This window comes from Strix uralensis, chromosome 16, assembly GCF_047716275.1.
Source record: "Strix uralensis isolate ZFMK-TIS-50842 chromosome 16, bStrUra1, whole genome shotgun sequence".
NCBI lineage: Eukaryota > Metazoa > Chordata > Aves > Strigiformes > Strigidae > Strix > Strix uralensis.
This window is the reverse complement of record NC_133987.1, coordinates 3,667,261-3,691,449: the sequence shown is the minus strand read 5'-3', so window position 1 is coordinate 3,691,449 and position 24,189 is coordinate 3,667,261. Positions and strand designations below refer to the sequence as shown.

The following is a 24,189-nucleotide window of genomic DNA, read 5'->3' as shown; positions in this document are numbered from 1 at the left end:
TAGCTGATAGCTGCAGAAGGGAGGCTTTTGTGGCCCAGGAAAGCAGGCTTGAAATGACCCACAATCTTTCTGAGAGTGTAATTACTAATTTACGTGTTCATTATCATGTTATGTTAGGGCTGGGGCAGGGAGGGGCTCTGAAAGACACCCTGGTAATTCTTAAATGAGTAAATTACTATCTTAGTACGTATGCATGTTAGGTATGTGTATTAGCGAATTAGTCTCGACTGAGTTTCCTTAAAAATTTATCTACCATAATAAATAATTAAAAAAAATGGAAGAAAATTCAGCAGCTAAAGTCTAGTGATTTGTATTTGAATGTGTATAACTGTACTACTAAGTAACTGCACAAAATTGGAAGCAGAAGGCTGTGAGGTAGAAGAGGATGGGACAATGTAATTTAACAAAGGCGGGGTGATGATGAGTTATTTTATACTAGCAGCTGCCATTGTGCTGTGTGCATGATTTTTCTTTTCTCTTTTCTTAACACTGTGCACTGGCTTGTTGGAGGCACTACAGCAATTCCTGCTGGGAACTCTTCGAACACGGGGTTTCACACTGCGTGCTCTCCTACAGTCCCTCGTCTCCTGGAAGAGTTGCCCATTACGAGCACAAGCTGGTAGATGTAGCTGATGCTTATTTTAGCAGAGTTGGGTAAAATCTGATAAGATCTAAACCTTGATAACCAGGAGGAGGCTGAGTTGTGCTGGGCTGTGTCTTGCACTAGTGATGGTAGGAGATATGGTGGGTAGGAAGGGGATGTAGAAGCAGGCTCAAAAAAATTAGGAAGCAGGGCTCTGCTGGTGAAAGATCTCCATTTGCTATCAATATATGGTGTAGGGAGGCTTTATGGGCTGGTAGGTGTTAGATACAGTGTGGAAAGTGCTTCAGCAGTGCAGGTATTGAAGGGAGGGATGGAACGAGAGTGGGCGTCTGAATTCAGAACATGATGGGGTGCAGAGGGGCGGTGAATAACAACTCCCTAACAGAAAGAGATCCTGTCCTCTTTATTTAACGAGTAGAGATGTCGAAGAGGATTTAGATCTGCAGTGAGGGCTTCTGGGGTTCAGTGGTGCAAGTGTTTTTTCCTTTCCGCCATCAGTGGTGCAAGTGTTTTTCCTTTCTGCCACTGAAGGAGGTGTTTTTAACGTTCAGTTTGTGTGGTGTAAAATCCGTTCTTCCGCGTCAGAGGAAGGTGTTCCAGTGCTGCCTGAAGGATGGTTGAAGTCACACTGGTAATGTTGCAGCTGCAATTAACACCTTACTAAAAAAAGCTTTATAGAGGGATTACCTTAATTTTGTCTTGGAGTGATATCCATTTCCAAACACATTAGAAAAAAAATCAACAGACATAACCCTCCTCTTAGTCGTCATCAGTCTGAGTTGCTGTATTTAGAGCATCATTTGTATGATCGATACTCTACTGAGCTGTTAATAGCAAACATTAAAAGGTTAACAGCTTGTGTTTTTATGGCAAAGCATTAGAGAAAAGCTTTCCTCTAAAAGAAACAATCGCTTTAGAGAACATAAAATGAAGTAAAAAGATAGGAAGTGAACTCTAAATGAAAGCACTTTTGGAGAAAATTGAAATAGCTTTATAAAGCACTTTTGTATTTTCCGGAATGATCAGGTACTATGCAAACTAAAATTAGTGTTATATCTTCTATTAAAGTAAATGCACAATGTCTAAATTGCAATCTAAAAATCATTCCATAGTTACTTGCCAGAGTTGGATGAGTAACTTGTCCTACCTGAATGCTTTAGTCACAAGCTAAAGGCTAAACTGAACTTGTTATGAAGTCCTGGTTTAAGCAGCAAGATTTTGCTTCTCTAGAACCTCGTTGAGGTGCACTGAACTGGAGCTTGAACAGCCTAAAATGCAGTAAGTTAGCACCCATTAATACTTTTTTTCCTTAATCAACGGAAATCAGTTAATGGGTCCTGCATCTTAAAATGTAATTGAAGAATAGCCCCGAAATCAGCTGGTACATCCAGGTTTTGTAGATCCTTCTTTGGTGGATGAAGAATGTCTTCAAATGCGCAAGTTCTTGGTAGCAAATCTCATCATTTCTGTCAATACAGAAAGCTGTAGTCTCAGCTGTGAATCTGTCATTTTTCTGGTTGTATGAGACTGCTTTAAAGGTTGGAGTTCATAGATAAATGGTATGAGTAAGCAGCTACACGCCTCTAGTTTGATAACTGTTAATGAAACACCCTTAGCAAACTTACGGAGGCAAAAATGGGGATGGTAAGGATGTAGATTGACAGCAACGCTCTCCCACACTGATCCGTAACAAGTCCACGAACAGCAGATTTGGGGCAGACCTGACGCTTGCTGGATCCATGCAGCACAGCAGCACTTAACAGCACCTATTTTGGGGAGAATCGGCTATGACACATCTCTCCATGCTATCTTGGAAACAATTTCTAGGTCAAAATGTGGATGTCCTACTGGAATGCAGGAATCTGCATTTAGACCTACTTGCTTACTTTCATGTGTCACTAACTTGTTCACCTAACCAGGCTGTGACTGAGGATGTCATCTTTGGCTGGAGGACCTGCTGAATCTGGCAGCTGAGATCCTCCCGGCAGTAGCCTGCAGGTCTGAGCTGAACCATAGCATTTTGGTCAATCGGAAGCAGTGGAGCTAGTGTGGATGGTGGCATGTCAAATCTTGACTGTTTTTAGTGAATTGCAAAGGCTTTCATGGTAAAAAGCTCACATGGCCTGCTTTGCAAACAGGTTTCATGGAAATGAGTATTTTTTTTTCTTAAATGCTTGACTGAAGAGAGCAAACAGCATTTCCTAGCAGTTTGATCCAACCCCGAATAGCCTGCGGGTGGAGGGGTCAATTTTACAACTTGTCAAAATGAGTGGGAAGTATTTCTGGTTTAATAGTTGACTATTCTGTAATGCTTCATGAAGGTGAGGCAAATGGCCAGCCCTTACCCAGAAAGTCTGTAGTAAATTCTGCTAATGATGGTCCAGACTTCATGACATTCCTTGAAAACCTTTCAAAACGAAATCTGCGTATGACCCAGATAGCTGAATTTCAGACCAGAAAGTGAAATGCGTGCTGACTGCCCGTGGGGTTTGATCTTGTCTGGACTGTGTAGGACTGCGGCAGTTGTTGGTGTCCGTGCGTTGCTGCTTAGTATCAGGATTCATCGGCATTTCTCTTTGCAGATACTGGTGATACTTTCCTGTTCTTCAGTGCAGGGTAAACACCGAGCCCTAGAAGAAAGCAAACTGCATATTAATGTGAGCAATAATACTGAGGTGCAGCTGGAAATATTACAGATGGGTACAGCCGCAGGTCCTACAAACAGCTCTCCTTTTATTATAGCTGCAGTGGATAATCTACTTTCTGGGGTGTCTGGATATAGGTACAGTAAATTTCCTTTGCAATTCTCCGACATCATGTGTCCTCTTTATCTCAATGACCTAGTTATCAGAGCCTTTGCTTGAAAGGGGGGTGATTACGGCATGCTCCAGGAACGGGTAACTTGAGGAACACCCAAAGGCATTAGCAAATGCAAACCCCTGCTCTACCTTTTAAAGTCCTGCCGATAGCTAGAAGGGGGTGCACTTGGTATGGCCATCAGATAGCATCTGGGGGAAGACCTGGGAGGCTCTCCTGTTTGCAGAGCCCGTTGTAGGCTGGATTTACTTCACACAGTTTGTGCTACCCCACCTTCCTTTGGCCAAACCTCCAGAACAGCCAGGAGAAGTCAAATAGGAGAAGAAAACAGTCTCTGAGGTCACTCTGTTTCTTGCTGCACAAGTTGGCCTTGGATTCTGGCCAGCCTGGGCTTTTTACATAAAATGCTTGTGTTGTGCTCTCTGTTTTCTTCTTTGCTTTTGACACGTTGAACATTGTGATGGTGGTGTTTTTATGTAAAAGATTAAGCGTGTGCCTAGGAGTATGCTCTGTGATCTTCAAAACCTCGGTGCCAAGGCAGTTTGAAATCAGTGAAAGACATGTCAGTTGTTCAAGATTTATGAGAACTCTGCAATTTATTTCCAAAAGTAGGAAATAAATCTTGAATCTTGGAAAAAATTGACTTAGCTACTATTCCTGAAGGAGGATGGAATTAACTATCTGAAAAAGATTGAGCCCTGCCATTCCTTTGTGAAGAGCTAACACTTCTCTGTAAATTGAGGTGAGGGTGGAGTGGGAGAACAGTCATCCTTACGGAGGAATTTACGTTGAATTGATCGGCCCGACATTTGGAAACTCTTCTTTGGGCGTTTGGCATTAGAAACTGCTGGTGAGACCTACTCTGCATTGAGCAGCAGAGAAGTAAACTGGGGGGATTTATGAAACTGTTGGATGTGTATGTCTGGGTCTAGTTGGGAGGAACTTGCAACAATGTGCAATGTCCCAGAAAGAAATGCATAGAAATGGCAGCGTGGCTATATCCTAATGTCATTAAGGACTTCACTTAATCAAATATTTTTTTTAAATGAGGCTCTTATCCACAGTGTTGCTTTTATCTGGGAAATGGTGACTGGCAGGAGGAGGAGACTGGTGGCTGAAGGGCTGGCTTCAAGGGGAAGTTTACAGTGCAAGGGACTGTTTGCAGAAACCATGTATAAATGGATTAAAGAGGTGATAATGGGTGCTTGATCTTGCTTAAGCTGGCAAAGTGGCTTTGATTTGATTGTAGGTTATTTCAAGCCAATTTCCCACTAACAATGTTTCTTGCTAAAATAGTCTTTGCTTTCTAGAGCAGGTCTTTAAAAAGAAAAAAAAAGGAAAAGGGGGAAGGAAGAGGAAAGGTAGGATGAAATTCAGTATTTCTTTAAGTAATTGAAAATGCGTGGTGTCCTACAGAGCATCCGTTTCCAGTTGTTTGGACAGCAGAGCTGAATTTGTCTTCCCATGCTGTTGTGTTGAGTTGTCGGGTCTCTTGGGTGGTTAATCCAACCCCGGGCTGTTTGAGGAGGGTCTCCTGCTGCTTGGCCCTGTGGTGGTCCTTGGGGAAGCTGCTGTACGTGGCAATGGGAACTAGCAGAAGCCTATAGCGTTCCTGCAAGTCGTCTCGCTTGTTCATCTTTTTGCAGAAGACTGCCAGTCTTGTTTTTTGTTTCTGTTTTTTTCTGAGGCAGAACTTTCAGTTTTCTTTAATGTTTTACTTTGTTCCTGTGCAGAGGAACGTCGGGGCTTGAATCTTGATGCATTTATTATTGATAGCATGCGCTGAAAACGTTAGAGGAATGACTAATAGCATGGTCCGTACTGTAGCAGTACTGTTTTCTAAAGCTATCCATTATCCAGCTTAGACCGTAAGGGAAGCGTGGTGCAGCTAGAGAGGCTAAGCTTGGTGATGAGCTGTTACTAGAATAAAATCATCCCAACTCCAGAGAGTTGCAAAACTATAGAAACCTTGCAATGGCTGTATACCAATTCTGATAACTTTTTTTAAGACTTACAAACACTGAGCTATGAATCCCAATAATAAAAGCTAAATTTGGGGATGGAGGGATGTTCTTGATTGCTGAATACTTGTATATTGCTTTTCAGAGTGCTGGAAATTTCTTAATCCTTCAAGCTGCTACTTCCTGAGCACCTTTGGTGTTGGAGGTTGGCAGCATGTCACAGTGGCACCCAGGCAAAGATAGGACAGGTGTCAGGAGTCCTCTCAAAGTTCATGCTGCCCATGCTATTGCTGTATTTATCTCTAAACACCTGAGAGTATCTTCACCTGAACTTGCTGTGTTTGTGAGAATTATTTAACAAGGACAAGCTAACTTAAAAATACTAAATGCCACCAAAAAAAAAAAGGAAACTACTCGTATTGTTTTCATTAGTTAATGCAGCTGAGGAAATGGTCCTTCATGTCCAAAGCTTTCACTTGGTGTGGACAAATCTTGTTGCTACTTGACACCGATGAGGAGTTTAAATTCCAGATTATTTTGCCTTCCACCTGGACTTCGTGCTCCTGTTGGTTTTTGGGTGCATCTGTGACATGAATGATACTGACCTCCTGAGTGCAAGTCAGAGTGGAAGTTAGTTTTAACTCTTTCCTTTAACTGTCGTTCCCAGGCATCTGAAGAGGCCTCGCTACGGGCTTTGGAGAGTCTAATGACAGAGTTTTTCCACAATTGCACAACGAATGAGCGGAAACGCGAGATAGGTGAGTTCATGCCACTTCTGAAGGGTGGTCCCCTTTGCTTTCTGCTGCCTGCAGGCCACAGCAGAGGTGACTTGGTTATGTTAAATATAGCAGATGAAAGTGCTCTATCTAATATCAAGCTGGCATCTTAGCCTCTCCTACTTAAGTATGAACTTGAAGTAAAGGCTTACATAGTTTGGGTGTTGGAGAATCCATGGCAAGTCCTATAGATAATTAATATGTCAATAACTGTCTAACTCTGGGAGCATGGAGATGTAGTTTTTTATTAAGGGTAGTAAGTTGGTTAGGGTAGGAGAAGGATGTTATGTTTTTTTCTGCCTATACATCTTTGAATTACACGTCCTAGAAAACCTCTACCTTCTGCCTAGAGATGAAGCATGAACTTCAGATTTCTTCAGCATTAAGAAGGGAAAGCAGAAGACAGTTCTAGTTAATGTGAAATGACAAGTAGGAATAAACAGTGAGGTTGCATTTTGGCCGGTGTTATTAAACATGTCTTTCTGAAAACCAGCAGAGATCTTATAGGTGCTCTAAATTAGCTTCTTGCATCTGTGGTTAAGGGCTGTAAATAGGCAGTTTGCTTTTATTCTCAAACTTCTGCCATCTCTAACTTCAGTGCCAAAAGTATGATCAGCATGAAAGACTTCTCCCAGAAATCTGGTAAAATAAAGAATAAGCAACTAGGCAAGTTTTTTTTCCCTATTATGGAGATCTCCTGGTGTGGGAAAGGTAAAAGCCTTCGACATCCCCTGTTTTCCTGCTTAAGTTGCAGGAAAGAAACCAATTGATTAAAGCTTAAAAGATTAGCTTGTGAAACAGCCCTTGCAGCTTTCCCATACCGCATCTGGTATGTAGTGACTTGATGTGAGATGACCAAATCCTGTACCTGAGTGTTCGGAGAGGTCTTTTGATATGCTGACCTACAGCAAAGTCAATGGCTCTTGGAGCAATTGGATTAAAACAAGAGTGTTTTATAACGCTGTGTGTGATCTGAAGTACTCCTCGTCTTTCACAATGACCTGGTATCCCAACATTTGGCTTTTGTAGATAAAATGGTAGTGCTTGTAGTATAATTTTTGTGATTAGTTTTAATATTCAGCTATTGGTCTGGTGTAAATCTATGTCAAAACTGTATTCTAAAATGACATGCCTATTTTGTTTTCATTAAAGGCTATTGTTAGATTGCTTTTAATACTTCAGAGTGTGATTTTTATTTTTTTCCCCTCCTCCAGGTTATTTGAGTCATTCCCAGAACATGGTGTTTCTTTCAAGCTCAATGTGTTACTGTGCTATCAGTATACATTGTTATGGATTTGTCTATAGCTTAAGAATTTTAATGTCATTTTTTTAATACTTTTCTTTTTTCAGAGGAGCTTTTGAATAACTTTGCCCAGCAGATAGGAGCCTGGAGATTCTGTCTGTATTTCCTGTCAAGTACAAGAAATGACTATGTAATGATGTACAGTTTGACCGTGTTTGAGGTAAGATGTGTACTGTTGCCTGCTCAGTGCATTTTCTGTCTGGTGCAGTTTTATAAGGCAATCGATTTTATTTGAAAATGTTTGTCTGAAATGGCAGTCCTAGTAAGTACAGTGATAAAGGGTGCTTTTATTGCTCTCTCCTAGAGAGGATGCTTAATGGCAGGCTAAGAGTAGGAGAATATGAATCTTTGTACACAAATTGAAGAATTAATTTCCTGGCTTCTCTAAGTACAAATTACCTACAGTTTCAGAGGCTGCTTGAGTTTTCCACACAATGCTTTTAAGAGTTATTGCTTTTATATTCTTTTTATGGTAAGAGATACGCGCATGATTACCTGATACTAGCTACTGCAAACGTTAATGCTAAGGGGGAAGACAAAGTTGCTTTTATTTTTCTGACATCTCATAGTTGTGGTTGATGCTCTTGAACTACATCCTGCAAGCTTATGTGCTGGTTGTAAGGTAAGGTCTGTTTTAGAAGATCACGTCCCACTCTTTACCTATTTATAAAAGAACAAAGTTGTGGTTAAAAGCCTAAATATCGGTTTGTGTATCTACTGGAAGAAACACAAGTATTGTCTGAACAGCTCTGTTTTATCAACTGATTTCTCATTGACCAGTGCAGTGTCTTTCTCTAACAATATTCTGAGGTTTGGTCAATGTCACACCTCACCCTGGTCTGTTTGTGACCTCTGCATTGTGTTCTTGGCTGGGTTGGCAGTCTGAGCTGTGCTCCTAAATCAGAGGGGGTTTATATTCTTTGCAGTAGGCCACTTTTTAGATAGAGTCAACAACTCTGTTCTTAAAAGTTGTGTTGTTTTGACAGATCATCCTCGTCGCTGTTGTTGACTTCCTCACTTAAAATATTCACTTTATTTATCTGAGGTTGCATAGGAAGTCTGGACTTGATCTGCAAACTGAATCTGGTTTGCCTTCCTCTCAAAAAGTGGTGATTGTGACAAGTGGTATGGGAGTTGTTCCATGCTCTGGGGATGGATGTCACACTGCTGCCTGCAATAATTAAACTGATTTTCACGAAGAGGAAAACATGTTTGATTACTGAGCCTCTGCTTCTCTGGAGGGGGGAAGAAAAAGTAGTACTGAAAAAAATAACTGTGCCCAGAACTAAGCAGAACAAAGAAATCACTGTCCAAGTATAAAGTGAGAGACATGAGCCCACAGCTCAGCTGAGAGATTAAGATCTCTCCATTGAGGAGCTTGAATTTCCGAAGTTAACTACTGTAGTGCTGTGCCTTCAGCTGGTCCTCACAGCTGTAGTCTGTCATAGTTGCAACTTCATCAGTCTTCAACTGTCTGTGAGTACTGAATGTCAGTAAAAGCGTGTATATAAATACAAGGATCATTCCCAAAACTTCCTGAGAATGTTGTATTTTCTAGAATGTCTAGAAAGTTAACAGTGGATCTGGAAAAAAAAAATCCTCATGGCCCCCTTCCAGATGAAGTGATTTCAATTCTTGCTTTTGGAAGAGAGAGCATCTTACTGAAGACATCTCACAGGTGGAAGAAACTTCCACTTTCAGGTCAAATGACTAGGGCAAAACTCAGTGAGCATTAAAGTGTGACTGTTAAAGCTGAAGCATCTTCCGGTTTTATTGGGGCTTCTGAAACTCTTGTTCTGAACTTGCATGGAGGAGCTCTCATTTGGTTGGGTCATTTTGGTTTTTAAACAATACTTCTGGATCTTCTCTGTGAGAAAACTCAAAAAGCAACTTCTTTGAAGAACTTTATATATAAACATACCTCTGCACCTCTACACTGAACTCATACCTCTGTACAGTATGTCTGTACTGCGAATTGGATCTGCTTTGACTATAAATAATCTTCCACTTTCTGCAAAAAAACCCTTTGCACTATCTCCTGCCTTTGGGTTCTCCAAGCTATATGCCTTCAGATGGGTACAGACATTGCCGCAGTAGCAGGCCTTCAGTAAGTTATCCTGAGAGGCTCAGCTCCTAATGCTTCAGAGCCTCTAAATGGGATCGTAGCGTGGCAGGAAAGCAATTTGCAGCTCTGCCGCCTTATGGATTTTGTCTGGCTTTAAGTGGACTAAAAGCTTTCTGTTAAAGTGGTGCCCTGTCACTGCAAGGCAGTCACTCTGGCGGCGACCTTCCAACTTAGCTTCAGGAGACCTGGGTGGCATCGGAGTCATCTAAAACTGAACTTGCTTCCCCTCTTTTTTTTTTTTTTTTCCTGCTTCATACAAGGCTGTGCTTCCCCCTTTAGGGGGAAAATCTAGGTGTCCAGGATTAAAAGATAGTGGAAACCCTTTATGTGCATGCCAGCTAGTTCTGCTTGACCCAAAACTAGTTAAAATGGTAACGTGCTGGTTGCTGTCACTTGTCAATTAATAGAAATGATGGTGTATTCAAAGAGATATTGGTAGCAATTTCTGGGGCATTGAAACCCATCTTTTGTGAAACTCTGATGTTGGAGGGCTTCTACAAATCTGATACGCTTGTGGTGGGGGTGGGTTTTTTGGGGTTTTGTTACAGCTCATCCCTGTATGCTGTGCGGCTTGTGAGAGACAAGCTCAGTGAGTTTTGTTCAGCAGCTTGAGCCGTTGCTGTCTTTGGTTGCCTGAGTACCCCATTAGGCAGCAAAGCTTATTCCAAGTTAGTGGTGCAGGACAGTGCCCTCTATTAAGCTGCTCCTGTTCTGCCTAACTTGGTTTGCACACGTTCACCTCTACATGTTATTAAAGATGTCAGGGTTGGTACTGGACTGCTGAGCAATTTCAATCATCTTCAATTTCAGCTCTTTGCCCAGCGAGCCTGTGTCAGAGCTCTAACAAAAGAGAAACATCTTCTGTTCAACCTGCTAATACCGGCTAGTTTCCTTATCTGCAGGTCTGCCCACGGCAGCGAAGAAGGTTGAACTACATCAAATATAGATGCTTAAGTTTTTAACTGACCAGGCTTGGTCAGTGAGAGGCCTGGATAGATTTGAAAGCTACAGCCTTTTCCTTTACAGACACTGATAATCCTGGGGCATAAGATGCAGCAGCTCCTCTGCCTGGTGCTTTGTCCCTGCATTACATGTTGACGTTCTCTCTAACTTCAGTGAAGCATGTCCAAGATGAGCTCATTTGGGAGGTCTATTTCTTTTCCAGAACCTAATCAACAAGATGTGGCTTGGGGTCCCATCTCAAGACAAAATGGAGATCCGCAGCTGCCTGCCCAAGCTCCTTCTAGCTCACCATAAAACTCTGCCTTACTTCATCAGGAACAAACTCTGCAAAGTCATTGTGGATATTGGCCGGCAAGACTGGCCAATGTTCTACCATGACTTTTTCACTAACATCTTGCAGGTAAGAAGTTTCTAAAGGGAAAACTCGGTTTCATTCATGGAGAAATGTTATCTTGTTTCCTTGCGTAGTGACTTCCCTTGACAAAGATTAAATAATTACATGAAAAACAAAGTTTCTTCTTAAAGTTCTTTCTTTAATTTTGCAAATAACCCTTAGCTTCCTACGTGTTACACTTTTTTCTAGCGTAACAAGTTTTTTGACAAAGGAACAATACTATGCAACAAGTATCAAATGCGCTTTGAATTTTAAATATTTAGGAGTGGTTGAAACTGGAGGGGTTGTGGGTTGTTCTTGGAAAAAAAAGTCAGTAAAACTGTGGATGCATCACTGGCTGATTCTCAGAAGTGAAGTTTCTGAATGTGACTGTTGGAGATTTTTCACCTAATAGCCAAAGATACCCTAAAGTCTTTGGCACCTCATGGTGTAAAGTCACTGGTGGAATGTTGCTGGTGTGTTTAAGAGGGTTCTTGCAGGAGGACTAGAGTATGTATTTGAGGATCCTGCCTGAGACAGTGCCTTTACTTTGAATGTGATTGTAATTCAGCATCTTCACAGTGAAGCCTGAGCCAGGCTAACAGGTCACTGCTGCTGGAGCCTAACTAGGCTAGTGCAAACCTCTTTTGGTTAAGAGTACTTTGTTTCCAGTTCTCTTAAAATTGTTCATAATTGGCTTAACTGAGTGTAAGCTGAAGTGCTGCACAGTCTTTTTCTCCTGATGTAATTACATGATTTGAATGCAGTTATGCCCATAGACAAGCCACAAGGCAGTTATTTTAAAAAAAAAAAAAATCCCTGAGTGTCAGGAGGTTATTTAAGACAAATGGATCTAGTATTAATTGCAAAATGTAAAAAATGCTAACTTGGCATACAGAGCTTGTTACTAACTGGTGTAATCTCTTTTCAGATAGCTTTCTGTAATCATGTAGTGTGACATGCTGCAGTTTTTTCCTGAATTGTCAATTTGACAATAAGTACTCTTGAGACCCCTGTCTACACTTACCATTTTGGCTTTCGTTTCACCTGGATATGCAATTGTATTTATGAGCTTCTACTTGCTTTTCAAGCACTTTGGAGGTTATTTTAAGTGATTGCAGAGCCCACTTTGGGTATCTATTTTTCCTTAAGCCTCTCCTTGTGAGCTGAGCTTCAGAGGGAAATGTTCCCATAAATTAATTTCTATAGCAGACACCTTCCAAAAATCTTCAGAGAAAATGGAAGAAAAACCCTGATACTGAAATTCAAGACCTCAAAATAAAGAGTAGCAGCACAGGAGCAGAATGACTTGCTTTTGGAGTTGCAGATGAGTCCTCCTTCAAGACTTCTGAGATAACTTCAAGCAACTGCTTGATTCTTTAGCATTAACTTGTATCCCAGTACTCTAGTCTCTAAAACTTCTACTGAGCCATGGGAGGGGTAGAAAAGAAAAGGAAAAGAACTTGGACTGTTGTATTGTCAGTATGCAAACCCAGTAATTATACATAGAAAGTGCTACTTCTTTAGAGGTATGAAGTTTGTTTAACATTACTGAAGTGCTAGTGCGTGGTATTGCTGAACTTCTTGGTATTAGAAAATATTCTGAGAGATGTTAAGTCTCTTTGCAACTTACTAACAAGTTGTGTATTTCATTTAATTTTCTTTTTTAGGTGTCTGCTCTTGTATTGTTATGTTTCCTTTCTGAAAGCCAGTGTACATCTAGAGTAAGAGCTTTTAGATGAGCTTTTTCCCCACCACATATTTCGCCAAACTGCATAGCCTTAGCAGTGTTAACTCAGCATGTCTCTAGTTTGGTGGGTCAAGGAGATTAGGACTGAGGTCAGCCTGTGTTACAGAATTTATGACTTCAAGGATTACTTGTAGTAATTGTGATTGGCTTTAGGCTTTTTCTCCCAGAGGGAGTAGCGCATAAATTGTGTTGGATGTTCCAGGTCAACAGAGAAAAGCAGCATTGAATTTCAGCTGAAAATAAAACTTTGTCCTACTTGGATATCTTTAATATCCCAGTGGCTAATGAAGGCAAAAATCATTGCTTTCTCTGGTCCTGTTCCTGTGTGTTCTGTCCATGGTGGAAGTCACTCTTTTTAGAGCAAATGTGATTTCCAGTTTGAGATGCAATACAGATGCAAGGAGAGGTTGTATCCCTTAGCTGTGTTCCTGTCTCGTTGGGTATTGGCTTGCAGCTCTTTGCATGGGAAGGGATGGGCTTTTAAATGGGAAACTGCTTGGCTGATGGTGCGGGCTCCTGACCTGAGCGTGGCTGCAGTGGCAGCCCTGTTACGTGGTGAAACCTCTGGTGCTGAGGCAATTCTCAGAAGTGATGATGTCAGCAGAAGGCAGTAAACAGAAGGAACAAACTGTTACTGGTAAACATGCTGGAACAGAGGACGTGTGCAATGACATTATGAAAGCTCTCTTGAAACCCCAAGGATTCCCATGGTACTTGAACTGTTGCAACATCGTAGATGAGTGTCTCAGGCAATCTAATATTTGCAGTTCTCTTCCCTCAACATGTAGCCCTACAAACTGTGGGAACTGATACTCCCTCAGTCTTGAAGCGCTTGTAAACTGCTCATAGTGTACTAACCCCCTGTTTGTCAGTTGATAGCTTTGCAGAATGCTATCATCACATGTTGCATTCATTTGTTTTCCTCTCAGTTAATTCAATCTCCTGTGACCACTCCTCTGGGACTGATCATGTTGAAAACTACTTCAGAAGAACTGGCATGTCCGCGGGAAGATCTTAGTGTAGCCCGGAAAGAAGAGCTACGCAAGCTGCTCCTAGACCAGGTGCAAACAGTGCTTGGGCTCCTCACAGGTACGAGTTACTGCACTTGCAGCGCCAAACCAAATGTCCTCCTTCGCCATGCCAAAGATGCTAGCAAGCCTGCCCATTCTGTGTTCAGTGCAGCAACGTGTGGGTGATGTGGTAGCTGCTCCTGCAGTTTGAATGCTCAACTCTACCCGTAGGCATTTGGGTCAGCTTGCTGTGAAACAAGCTTGTGTAGCAGAGCAGCTGTATAGCTACCTACATCCCCCTCTTTATGAAGAGGGATTGAGATTGTGTGTAAAGCACTTGGCAATTTCTTTGGGCTCACTAAGAGAAGACAATGTTCACTGTCAGAGCACTGAAGATGTGTTCTACCAAAGTTCTCTTGCAGTCTCCAGTGTGTTTCAGATCAATCTGTCTTTTAGCAGTCTGTTCTGAAAAATATCTCTCTGGCCAGGTATTTTGGAGAGCATCTGGGACAAGCACAGCGTTACTGCTGCCACTCCACCACCATCCCCAACTTCAGGAGAAAGTGGTAAGGATGACTAAAGCTACAGGATTATATTTCCATGTACTTAACCTTACAATATCAGGCATAGATTCTTTTCTTCACTGTCTAACCTCTTGTAATAACCTTTTCCTAGATCATTTTATACGCCAACAAATTTCTGGTCAGAAAGACAAACCTTACATAAAGAAGCAATTCCCACTGCAGGGCCCACTGAAAGTGCCACCACATCGAAAAGTGCACATACAGCTTCTTGTTGTCCTCAGATGGTAAAAAACTTCCTGAAGCGTCAGTGCAAAATGCTCTAGTGTCAGTGGGTTGGCATTGTCCACTGTGAATTTCAGCTGTAAGCACATTAAAAGCCAGAGTGGAGCAAAACTGAAGCCCTAACTTAATAATAAAAACAGAAAAGTGGCTAGGACTTTGTGTGTATATATATTGTGAAAATTTGTCTTCTAGTATTCCTGTTAGTCTTTTGCATGGGTGTTTCTGATCTAAACTCATTTATATATATTTCTTAGTTACCTTCAAAATAGAGAGTTTATTTCTATGTCCTTGTACTTGGTGCACATTTCAGTTACCCTGTTAAGGCTAAATAGGGCACAGATACATAGGGTCACCCCAGGTATAACACTGATCTTGATGACTACCAGTTTCTCTTTTGCCATGATATAACATGGGTTGTTGTTACATTCACCTCACCCAGGCATTGTCCAGCAGATTGTGGTGTCTTTGTTCCTCCTTCTTGGAAAACAAAGCAAGAAGAAATACCATGATGCAGTGAAATCAGTATGTTGTCTGATCTTGGCTGTCTGCTTTTAACAAGGAGAAAGAAGGGCTTAGGGTCTGGAAACCTGTAATAATACAGGAGAAGATGAAACACTTGTGTACCTGATACTGCTTTCTCCAGGGTCATACTGATGCCAGGTTGGGCTTGGTGTAGTGTGTTCTGTGAGTTAACAAAATCGTACGAGGTACCTTTGTCTCACTTGTCTTTCAGACCTTAAACAGTTAACTGAGAGTTGCAGATCACTTCCTTGTGGCCAGATTGCACTAGTCAGCTTTAGACAGCTGCCTGTGATAAGCTTTTGGTAATGTTCTGGTTAGTGTTAAAACTTCCACGTTTAAGTTTGGGCAGAATTTCAAGTGCTTCTTTCCTGTAGAAGAGGTTAAGACACTTTTTTATATTTATATACAAAACAAATGGGAAGAAATATTTCCTTGTTTTTTGGGGAGGGTGTGTGGATTTTGCTGTAGCTAGCTAAAGTTGGGGGCGGGGGAAGAATATTTAACAGAAATGAACACAACTTGTAGTATCAGTTGGCAAGAGTGAACGTGCTGCTTGGAGAGGGCAGGAGTGCCAGCTTCGCCCACCCTGGCAGCAGGACCCTCAGCACTTTGATGTTCGGTAAGATTGGGATCTTCCACGGTAAAAAGCTGATTTATGTTAGTATCAGCTGTCGGTAGCAAGTGCCTCAGGGGCCAAGAATGATGCTGTATTTGTACAAACCAGGTTGAATTGCTGGGTGAGCCCAGGCACACGCTCGCAGATGCTGGTTAATGCATATCCAAGGCCATGCCTGCAGGAGTGGGTACTGCACCGTGCACAGCAGGCTCCAGAATTATAGTGGAAAAAACTAACACTGCTTTGTTCTGAGGTGTTAACTCTGATGCAACGCATGTTTTGTTGTCTAGAGTTGTAATAAAAAAATATAACTAGTAGAACACATTCCGGGCTGATTGTCAGTGGAAGCCTGTTTGAGATGTCTTCTCAGTTCCTCAGTGAATCACTGGATGGTGCTTGTGCCAACGCACCCGTGCATTCACCTCGTGACTTTAGATCATATTTCTCAAAGTGAAAGTACACTGCATTTCTGTTCTGGGTCTTTCCTTTCTCCCCTTTCAGGGAAAACAACAAACTTCTCAGCATATTTTCAAGATAATTGCTAGTAATTAAGCCTACACTGACAGTTCCTTTAGAAGTTCAGGCCTAATTTCATTGGGTCTTGCCTGTGCAAACTTGTTTGTTTGAAACTTTCTCTTTGTTTTTTTTTCCTGTGCTCTACCTTAACTACTCTCTCCATGTTAAAACTGGTTGTGCTTCAGTTCTCGAAGTCCAAAAGGAAGAGCACTGAGCGCTCCCCTCTTGTCCGCTGCTTGCTCACTTTGTGTTTTGTGAAGGATTCTTTTTTTCTCTTTATTAACCAAATGTCCCTTGGGTTGCTATTTGGTGATATGATCGGTCGAAAGATTCACAGAGTAGAGTAAGAGCACTGGCAGGGTTTCTAACATGGAGAACCTGTGGGGCTTAGAGCCGGACACACAAGTGGGTGGCAGCGAGTGGCAGTCGTGGCGTGACACATCTTCTGGCCTTTATTTGCAGGCAGAGATGAATGCATGATTAGAAGGTGAGCTATGGGCAAACATGGGTTTAGTGAAACTGCCATTAAATTCTGTGCTGGAGATGTTGCTGTTTCTATATCCTTAAAATTTGTGAAATCTGTAAGCTGACAAAATTTTTTTTACCCACACATTGTTATATTTGAGTTTCATTCATACAGCAAAATATTCCTGTTTACTGCTGACACTTACATTTTTTTTTGTTGCTTAGATGAGACCACCATGTCTTTACATTCAGGTGAACTTAAAGGTGTTCCAAAAGGCAAAATAAGCTTCAGAGTCCCTATAAATGTTTAATATCTTCTGTTGGAGCCAAAATCTCTTTAGGAACTCGGAAAACTTATGCTTCCTTTTTTTGCAGAGGGAAGCAGAGTGAAATGGTTACTTGCAAGTCTTGCATAGTTTTTAAATAGCACTTGAAGATGATGTTAAACTCATTTCTCATACCACTTAAGCAAAAGAGCTTTGATAATGTCCTATGTTGGAACCATTTGAGTTATTGCATCTATACAGAATTTACTCAGCAATAATATCTCAGCCTCCAAATGTTGTATTTGCATGATTTGTAGCTCTTCACGTGATGAATCCCTTCCCTAGGCATATTCACTCCTCTATGGTAAACAAACAAGTAACAGAAATGTTTGCTGCTGCTGCAGAATAGCCTGATGCCAGCCCCTCCCTGAGAGTTTTCTCCTTTTGCGTGAATGCAGTTGATCCTATAAATTTTATCACCTGTTTGTAAAGACACCAACTATAACTTAAAATCCCTTAAACTCTGAGCTTCAGTAATTTAACTGGGTGCAGAGCACTCGGACCAACTGCTGCGAGTTACAGGGACCCAATTTACAGTTTCTGGTGTTGATGGATTAAAAGATGAGAATCTTTGCTTCTCATTGATTTTTGTGGAATTTGGACTGGACATTTGAAAGAAGCGTGTCTGCCTCTGTAAAAGCACAATGCAAACAGCTCTTGCACTGCAGCATATGTGTAGTTGTGAATGTTACCATGGGGGCTGCTTTAATATTAAGACTAAGTGCAGGGTTATCTAATTCAGCTGAAGTAGCCTTAAATTTCTGAAGTGGAGGAGAAAGAAACAACAACAAGGTATGGTAGGGAGTTATGAATTTAGTGCTGTAAGACATAGATCTTGATGAAAAATGGAGACTTAAGAGGAATGTGTTCATCATGCATAATTTTGAGTACTTTGGAAATAGCTCAGTAGATCATACCTGTTATTTTCATACTACTAATGTGTTGGGTCATTTCACTTTCAAAAAAAATCACTCAGATTTTCCGTGGAGAACTCTAAATTCTGAGACGTAGCAAGTGCCTGTGGATTTCTAAAGGTGAAGAGATTATTCGTACTCAAAGAGGAGAAATGTATTGAACAACCTGGGGAAGGGGAATAGGTTTCCAGCATGTGGTCTGTGGAAGCCTGCAAGTTAGTGGGCAGCTTCTGTGGGGAAGGGCAGCCTAGCTGGTGGTGTCTGCTTAGATTTCCTTAAATCTTTCAGCAAGGCTTCTTGCTAAAAGCTTTTGAGAAAGCAAAGGTCATCAGGGGTAAGGGAGTCTGTGAATTGTTGATTAATTGGTTAGAAGGTAGGAGATAAAAGGTAAGTGGAAGCGGTCCCCTCTTGCCGTGAGGGGGGAGGTCACCTGCTTGGGACTGTGCTTGTGGACATACTTGGTAGAGATCTGGGCAAAGGGCTCAGTAAAGGGACAAGGAGGCTTGCCAACGGCACCAGGATGGTCAGAATGGTGAGAGAGAAGGTATGGCTGAAGACCTGCAGGAAGATCTTCCGTGTCTCTGGGCAAATGGAAGGTGAAACACAATACAGATAAGTACAACCTGCATTTGGGCAGAGAGAGCAATACTCATCTCATGCCAAATCATGGGCTCCAAACTTGCCTTCAGTATGCAGGATTAGCTTCTGAGTGTTACACCAGATCATTCTACAAAAATTTTGGATCGGTAACAGTCAAAAATAGGTATCTGCTATGGTGCTGTATGGAATTAAGGTTAATCTACACCTTGAATAGTGGCTGTGGTTCTGGTCTTCCTATATCAGTAGGTGTAGAGTAGAAATGACAGCTCTGTAGGGCAGTAAAGATGATGGAGGGTATTGAATGGCTTCCATGTAAGTAGTGAGAAAAGTAGTAGTCTTCATCCTTTTGGAGAAATTGAGAGCAAGACACTGCAATAGAAACCGATTGAGCGACATATAGAAAGTGAATGGGGAGAGATTATTTCTTTTTCCCTGTTTGGGTACAGGAGGTAGGAAATGAAATAAGCAGCTGACACACCCCAAACAAAAGCCATCTTTACACAATGTATAGTTAAGCTGTGGAACTCTATTGCAGGATGTTGCAAATATTATGTGGCTTCAGTTAGAGACTGGATAAAGTCATGGAAAATAAATCCTGAGGCTGCGCAGAATCCTTCAGACCCACCTGGCTCAGGAAACCTTTGCAGTGCGAGCGGTTGGAGGCTGGGGAATCGGATCTGTGCCTGCCCTGGGCCTTTGGTCACTCGGAAGAGGCACTGTATACTACGTAGGCTTTTTGGTTGGACTCAGAACATCTGCTCTTCCATCACCCACAAGCTGTCATATCCAAGCAGAAGCAACCAGTAAGGCTAGAAGGGCCGTGTGAAGCTGCTGCTTAAACCTGTTTGATCGTCTGGTCTGATCTGACATGAGATCTGAACAAAACTTCAGACAATTCCTGAATAGAAAAATCGCTAGTTCATCTTGGACAAATCTTTGTACTCTTAACTTGCTGAGTGCCAGAGGCTCTGGTGACTTTTGCTTTGTGGCTAGGGCTGGCAGTTGCACCATTTGAAGGTAATTGCCCTGATTTATAATGCAGATGTGTGCTTTGTTTCCTAGGTGACCTTTTAAGTAGCCTGTTGCAGAGTCCCAGTGCAGCCAAATTATTGAACCAGCCAATCCCCATCCTTGATACAGAAAGTGAATATATATGTTCCCTGGCACTGGAGTGCCTGGCACACCTCTTCAGCTGGATCCCTTTGTCTACTAGTATCACCCCATCACTCCTCACCACCATTTTCCACTTTGCTCGCTTTGGCTGCGACACCCGCGTTCGGAAGATGTCTTCTGTCAACGGCAGCAGTCAGAACTCCGTGTTGGGACAGGAGCGTGGCCGACTTGGTGTCCTGGCTATGTCTTGCATCAATGAACTGATGTCTAAGAACTGTGTGCCTATGGAGTTTGAAGAGTATTTGCTACGGATGTTCCAGCAGACTTTCTACCTCCTGCAGAAGATTACCAAGGAGAATAATGCCCATACGGTGAAGAGCCGGCTAGAGGAACTGGATGAAAGGTAAGAACAAACAAACAGCTGTGTTAGGGCCTCTTGCTTTCTAAAGGACTGTCTTTATTATTTTGCGGTCATGCATGGTGTGTCTAATCACCTTTTTTTCAGAGTACTGTGCTGGGGGAGACAGGCAGAAAGGTAGGTGCCCACAGGTAAGGTTCTGGTAAGGGGCTGAGTTTGCTAAGGGACCGTGGTGGCACAGGTTTGTATTCTTTCCTGTCCTCTTCCTCCCCTTTCCCCCGTTCGTTACTGTTTGACTGCAGGTCTGAGGTGGCACAAGAGCTGAACCTGCCCTTCATTCAGTTGTAACAGAAAACAGAAGAGGCTCAGTGAGGTAAAGGCATTGCAGTATTCCCTTTCCTGGTCGGTATCTGCCTTCTCTGCTTAAACTCAAACATACAAAGAGTGGGTAGATATTCTGCAAGTCATGACTTGAAAGAAAATAGAAGTAGTTTCTTACCCTTCATTGAGATGTGACAATTACCGATTGCTTTTTTTTTAATTTTTACTTTTTTAAACACTACCGAAAGACAGCTTGGGGAGCTCCATTCACAGCAGTGGTGAATGGCTCCACTGCAGAAGCTGTCTGGATTCTTGACTGGAGGCAGCGGGGAAGTGGCAGCATCTTGGGAGGCTGCGTATTGTCGTTTTCCAGAAAGTTACTACCACCCTTGACTCTTTTATATCAGATATTCCCACTTGCAGGAGAGAAAGTGAGACTTGCCTTGCTGTTGTGTTGAGTGGTGGAATCCACGTGTTGGCAGGGTGGTGGAAGAGGTGCTGACATGATGCTGCCTGTCGTTGCAGACCTGCTGCCACGGGAAGGCTGGCGGGCTGCTGCTGGCAAATAGGTCACAACTGTGCGAATGTGATCAGTATCTTGCTACGCATGCATGATGGTGGAAATAAAGTTCTGGTGCTGCCAGCCAAAATTTCTGTTGGCAGATGAAGCAGCAAGGCTTTGGAGCTTTTGGGGGTGTTTTGATATCCACTCAAGAGAAAAAACGAATTCAGTAAAAAAACTGTGGATCTACTTGGAGAGATGACTTGAATTTTTCTTATGTGAAATTCCCTTTTTCCATATCTTTAGATACACGTATAACTCTGGGATGGTAAATCTAGATTAATCATGACTCTGTTTAACAGTGACTTCTACATGCTCATTTTCTTACTAACTTGCTGTGACTTCAGTATCTCTCGCTTCCTAGCAATGAGACATGTAGAAATCTGCCACCTTTGCACACAAGATTTGTGCACAGAGACAGGAGTTACACTCTGGATTTCAGAAAAGCTCTCCTGGAAACCCACAATCCCTTGTTTAGCTTTGTTCTTTCTTTTACGGAAAACATCAGCAGGCAGCCTTCCCTGGCAAGGCTGTGGAAGGTCTGTAGCTGTGTTGGCCGTCACAGAGATCGTATTGCCATAGCATTACACTCTGCTGTTTTGACATGTTATCCACAGAGATTGTTGGTATCTGTACTTGTGAGACTCCTCTTTACTCATTGCTAAGGTCCAAAATAGGGATCTAACTAAGATATTTTGGAATCTGGAAGAATCTAGCTGGCTTCTGGAGGAGTTGAGCTTTCCCCAAGCTGACTGTCCTCTCTGTGGAAAAGGATGCGAGGATTTTCCTTTTGTCACTTAAGGGCATAGCTATACTTTTATCTCCAAACCTAAAGAACTTATCACATGAAGGTGTCATCTTGGCTTGGACTAACAAAATCCTGAACAAAATTCGCACTGAAGAAACTAACTTCAGTAGATTGCTGTCTTCAAGACCCTGCTTGCCCTGAGCCGGTTTCTTCCCTTCCTCTTGTTGTGCTGCTTATTTTTGGTTCTGTTAGAAAATCGGTGTAGTCTCAGACAGCTGGTACTGCCAAACTAGTCCAGAAAGAGTAAGCTTAAACTGTCTTCCATTTCATTTGTGTTTGGCTTTAACTTGGAGATCCCAAAATATGGTAAATGGCTAGTAAGGATCCAAGCAATGGCTTGGTGGTTGCAGAAGGGGCTTTGGGGCTGGCAAAGCTATGGGCCAAGTAAGAGTTTCACTGGTCTTGGATCAGAGCCTCTTTAGAAAATGAAAATGTGAAGTATGAAGGAGGTTTTTGGGTCTGGACTCATTATTTTTTTGCTAGCTTTACTTTTGAAGCGTTTGATCCATGATCAGGTATGTTTAGTGATCTCTTGTCAAGTAGGCAGTGCCAAATAAAAAGGAAATTTAATCTTTTTGCATACTCAAAGTATTGTGTGTTTTTTTAGGCTTATAATAACCAGTAGTACTGCAGCTCTTTGTTAGCTGGGAAAGCTTCTGGTCTTGAGTGGGTTTTCATTAGAAAGAGTGGGCTTCCCCTCTGCCAAAAAAAGTTTGCAGAAGGAAAGAGCAAGGCAGTGTAGTAAAACCAGACTGTTCATGTGTGTCTGAAACTTTGCTAAGCCTAGCCTTTTATTTAAAAGGAAAACTTTAAGTACTTTTGCACTTTAGAGCTCTTGCTGTATGGGAAGGATGCACAGAGCCATTGGATTGCTGGAGCTCTTGCTGTTTGGATGTGATGCTGCAATGCATTGGTCCTGTGTACTGATGCAGCATTTAACTCTTTTCTGTATAGATAGATATGATAATGATTTCTTACCTTGATGAAGCTTGTGTTGTGCAGGGCATGTTCTTATTCCTCAAAAAAAGCTTAACCCACTGTGGTCTTTGTACTTTTTCCACAGCTGCGTATTCGAGAACCCTCAGTGCTTTCACTGAGGTTGTGTTCTTACTGGACTCCCTGAAATTTTGGTAGCAGGCTTCTTTTTGGACCTTCACTTTGTACAGTCCCAAGCATTGAGTAGTCCCATGCTTTGGAGGAAGATTTGTCTTTATAGTCTAATTCGGTCACAAAAGCCTGGGCTCAGTTCAGGAACTCTTGGATAGTTGATCTGTGTGGCAGAAGAAACCAACCATTCCAGCTCTCAACTCCATAGCTCTCCCACTACTTCATGTAAACTTAACACATGTATTGCTAACTCCTGCATTAACTTCTTGCTTCCAGCTGAATTCCTCAGTGGTACAGTTTATTTCACTAATCCTATCTACATCAGTAAAGTGACCCTTGCTATTAAATTATTTCTGCAGGGTGGGGGGGGATTGTGCTTATTTGCAGGCCTCGTTGAACTCAATTATATTGATCTGAATATTAAAGTTGCTTTTGACTAGACTGTTTTTTCTGCTGTTTCAGGTATTAATGGAATGAAGGGTTGCCCGTCCTGTAGGTAATTGTTGCAGGGCTTTATATTTTAATTGTTCTACTGACTGTTAATTGTAACTTTCTTTTTAATGAAAGGATTTTGAGTGAATTTTATCACTATTTCAATGAAATTGCTTTCCCTTGTGGCATTCTTCATGTTTTCTCAGTTGCGTTTTCTCCTTTCCCTTGTAGCTACATTGAGAAGTTTACGGATTTTCTTCGTCTCTTTGTGAGTGTCCACCTACGAAGAATTGAATCCTACTCCCAGTTCCCTGTGGTAGAATTTCTGGCACTGTTGTTCAAATACACTTTTCATCAGGTACAGCTCTGCGACATCATTCTTCCCTCAGTCTGTTCTCTGTTCTGTTGTCCTGTACAGCAGGGCTAGCTTGTTTTCCCTAGTGAAGTTGATACCTAAAGTTAGCCCAGAAAAAAGCAATTAACTTGTCTTAGTGGCACTTCCCCAGTAGTGCTGGGGACTTGGAAATGGCTTAATGTGCTCTTTGATTTAGTGGGAGACAGGGGTCACACATAGTTAACCTTGCAAGAGCAACTTGTCTGGTGTTGAACTTTGCTTCTGCTTTTATTTTTTTTTGATAGTCCTTGGAATGGACAATGTTGTCTGGAAAAATATCTCTAACTTGTTTGGTTTGTGTTTGGGGATGCTTTTCTTTCTCCTGAATCTGCTGCTTTTACTGTATCTGAGGCTTTCCTTGTAACTTTTAGTTTTAGGATTAAAAAAAGCCCTGTGGCTTTTGGTATGTGTTGCCTTGCTGTAGAAGCTGTTACAATGTGACTCAGCCCTATTTACCCCCACATGTGAAATAAGGAAGCAGATTTATAAAATGCCAGAAGCTGATGCAGCAAGCCATGGGATGGGTGAATGCAGAGACCAGCCTTGTAATTCCTGGGTTCCCACCATTGTGCAGAAGCTCTTGATCATCTTTGGACAGCTATAAATCTCTCTAGTGATCTAGAAATTTTTCAATATAGCAAGAAGTT

General features: G+C 41.9%; 1 protein-coding gene across 6 annotated transcripts in view; it reads left to right on the top strand.

Moving 5' to 3' along the window:
- XPO6 (exportin 6) overlaps positions 1 to 24,189 on the top strand; it is a 56,340-nt gene that overhangs the window by 10,820 nt on the left and 21,331 nt on the right. For 3 of the 6 annotated variants that reach the window (XM_074885431.1, XM_074885430.1, XM_074885434.1), the window contains exons 2-9: positions 6,050 to 6,140; positions 7,509 to 7,621; positions 10,752 to 10,949; positions 13,602 to 13,761; positions 14,171 to 14,248; positions 19,510 to 19,963; positions 20,066 to 20,095; positions 23,380 to 23,506. In XM_074885431.1, coding sequence (XP_074741532.1) covers positions 6,050 to 6,140; positions 7,509 to 7,621; positions 10,752 to 10,949; positions 13,602 to 13,761; positions 14,171 to 14,248; positions 19,510 to 19,963; positions 20,066 to 20,095; positions 23,380 to 23,506 — 1,251 coding nt within the window. The remainder of the gene's footprint in view (positions 1 to 6,049; positions 6,141 to 7,508; positions 7,622 to 10,751; positions 10,950 to 13,601; positions 13,762 to 14,170; positions 14,249 to 19,509; positions 19,964 to 20,065; positions 20,096 to 23,379; positions 23,507 to 24,189) is intronic. The other 3 variants (XM_074885436.1, XM_074885435.1, XM_074885433.1) reach the window with 1 other exon arrangement.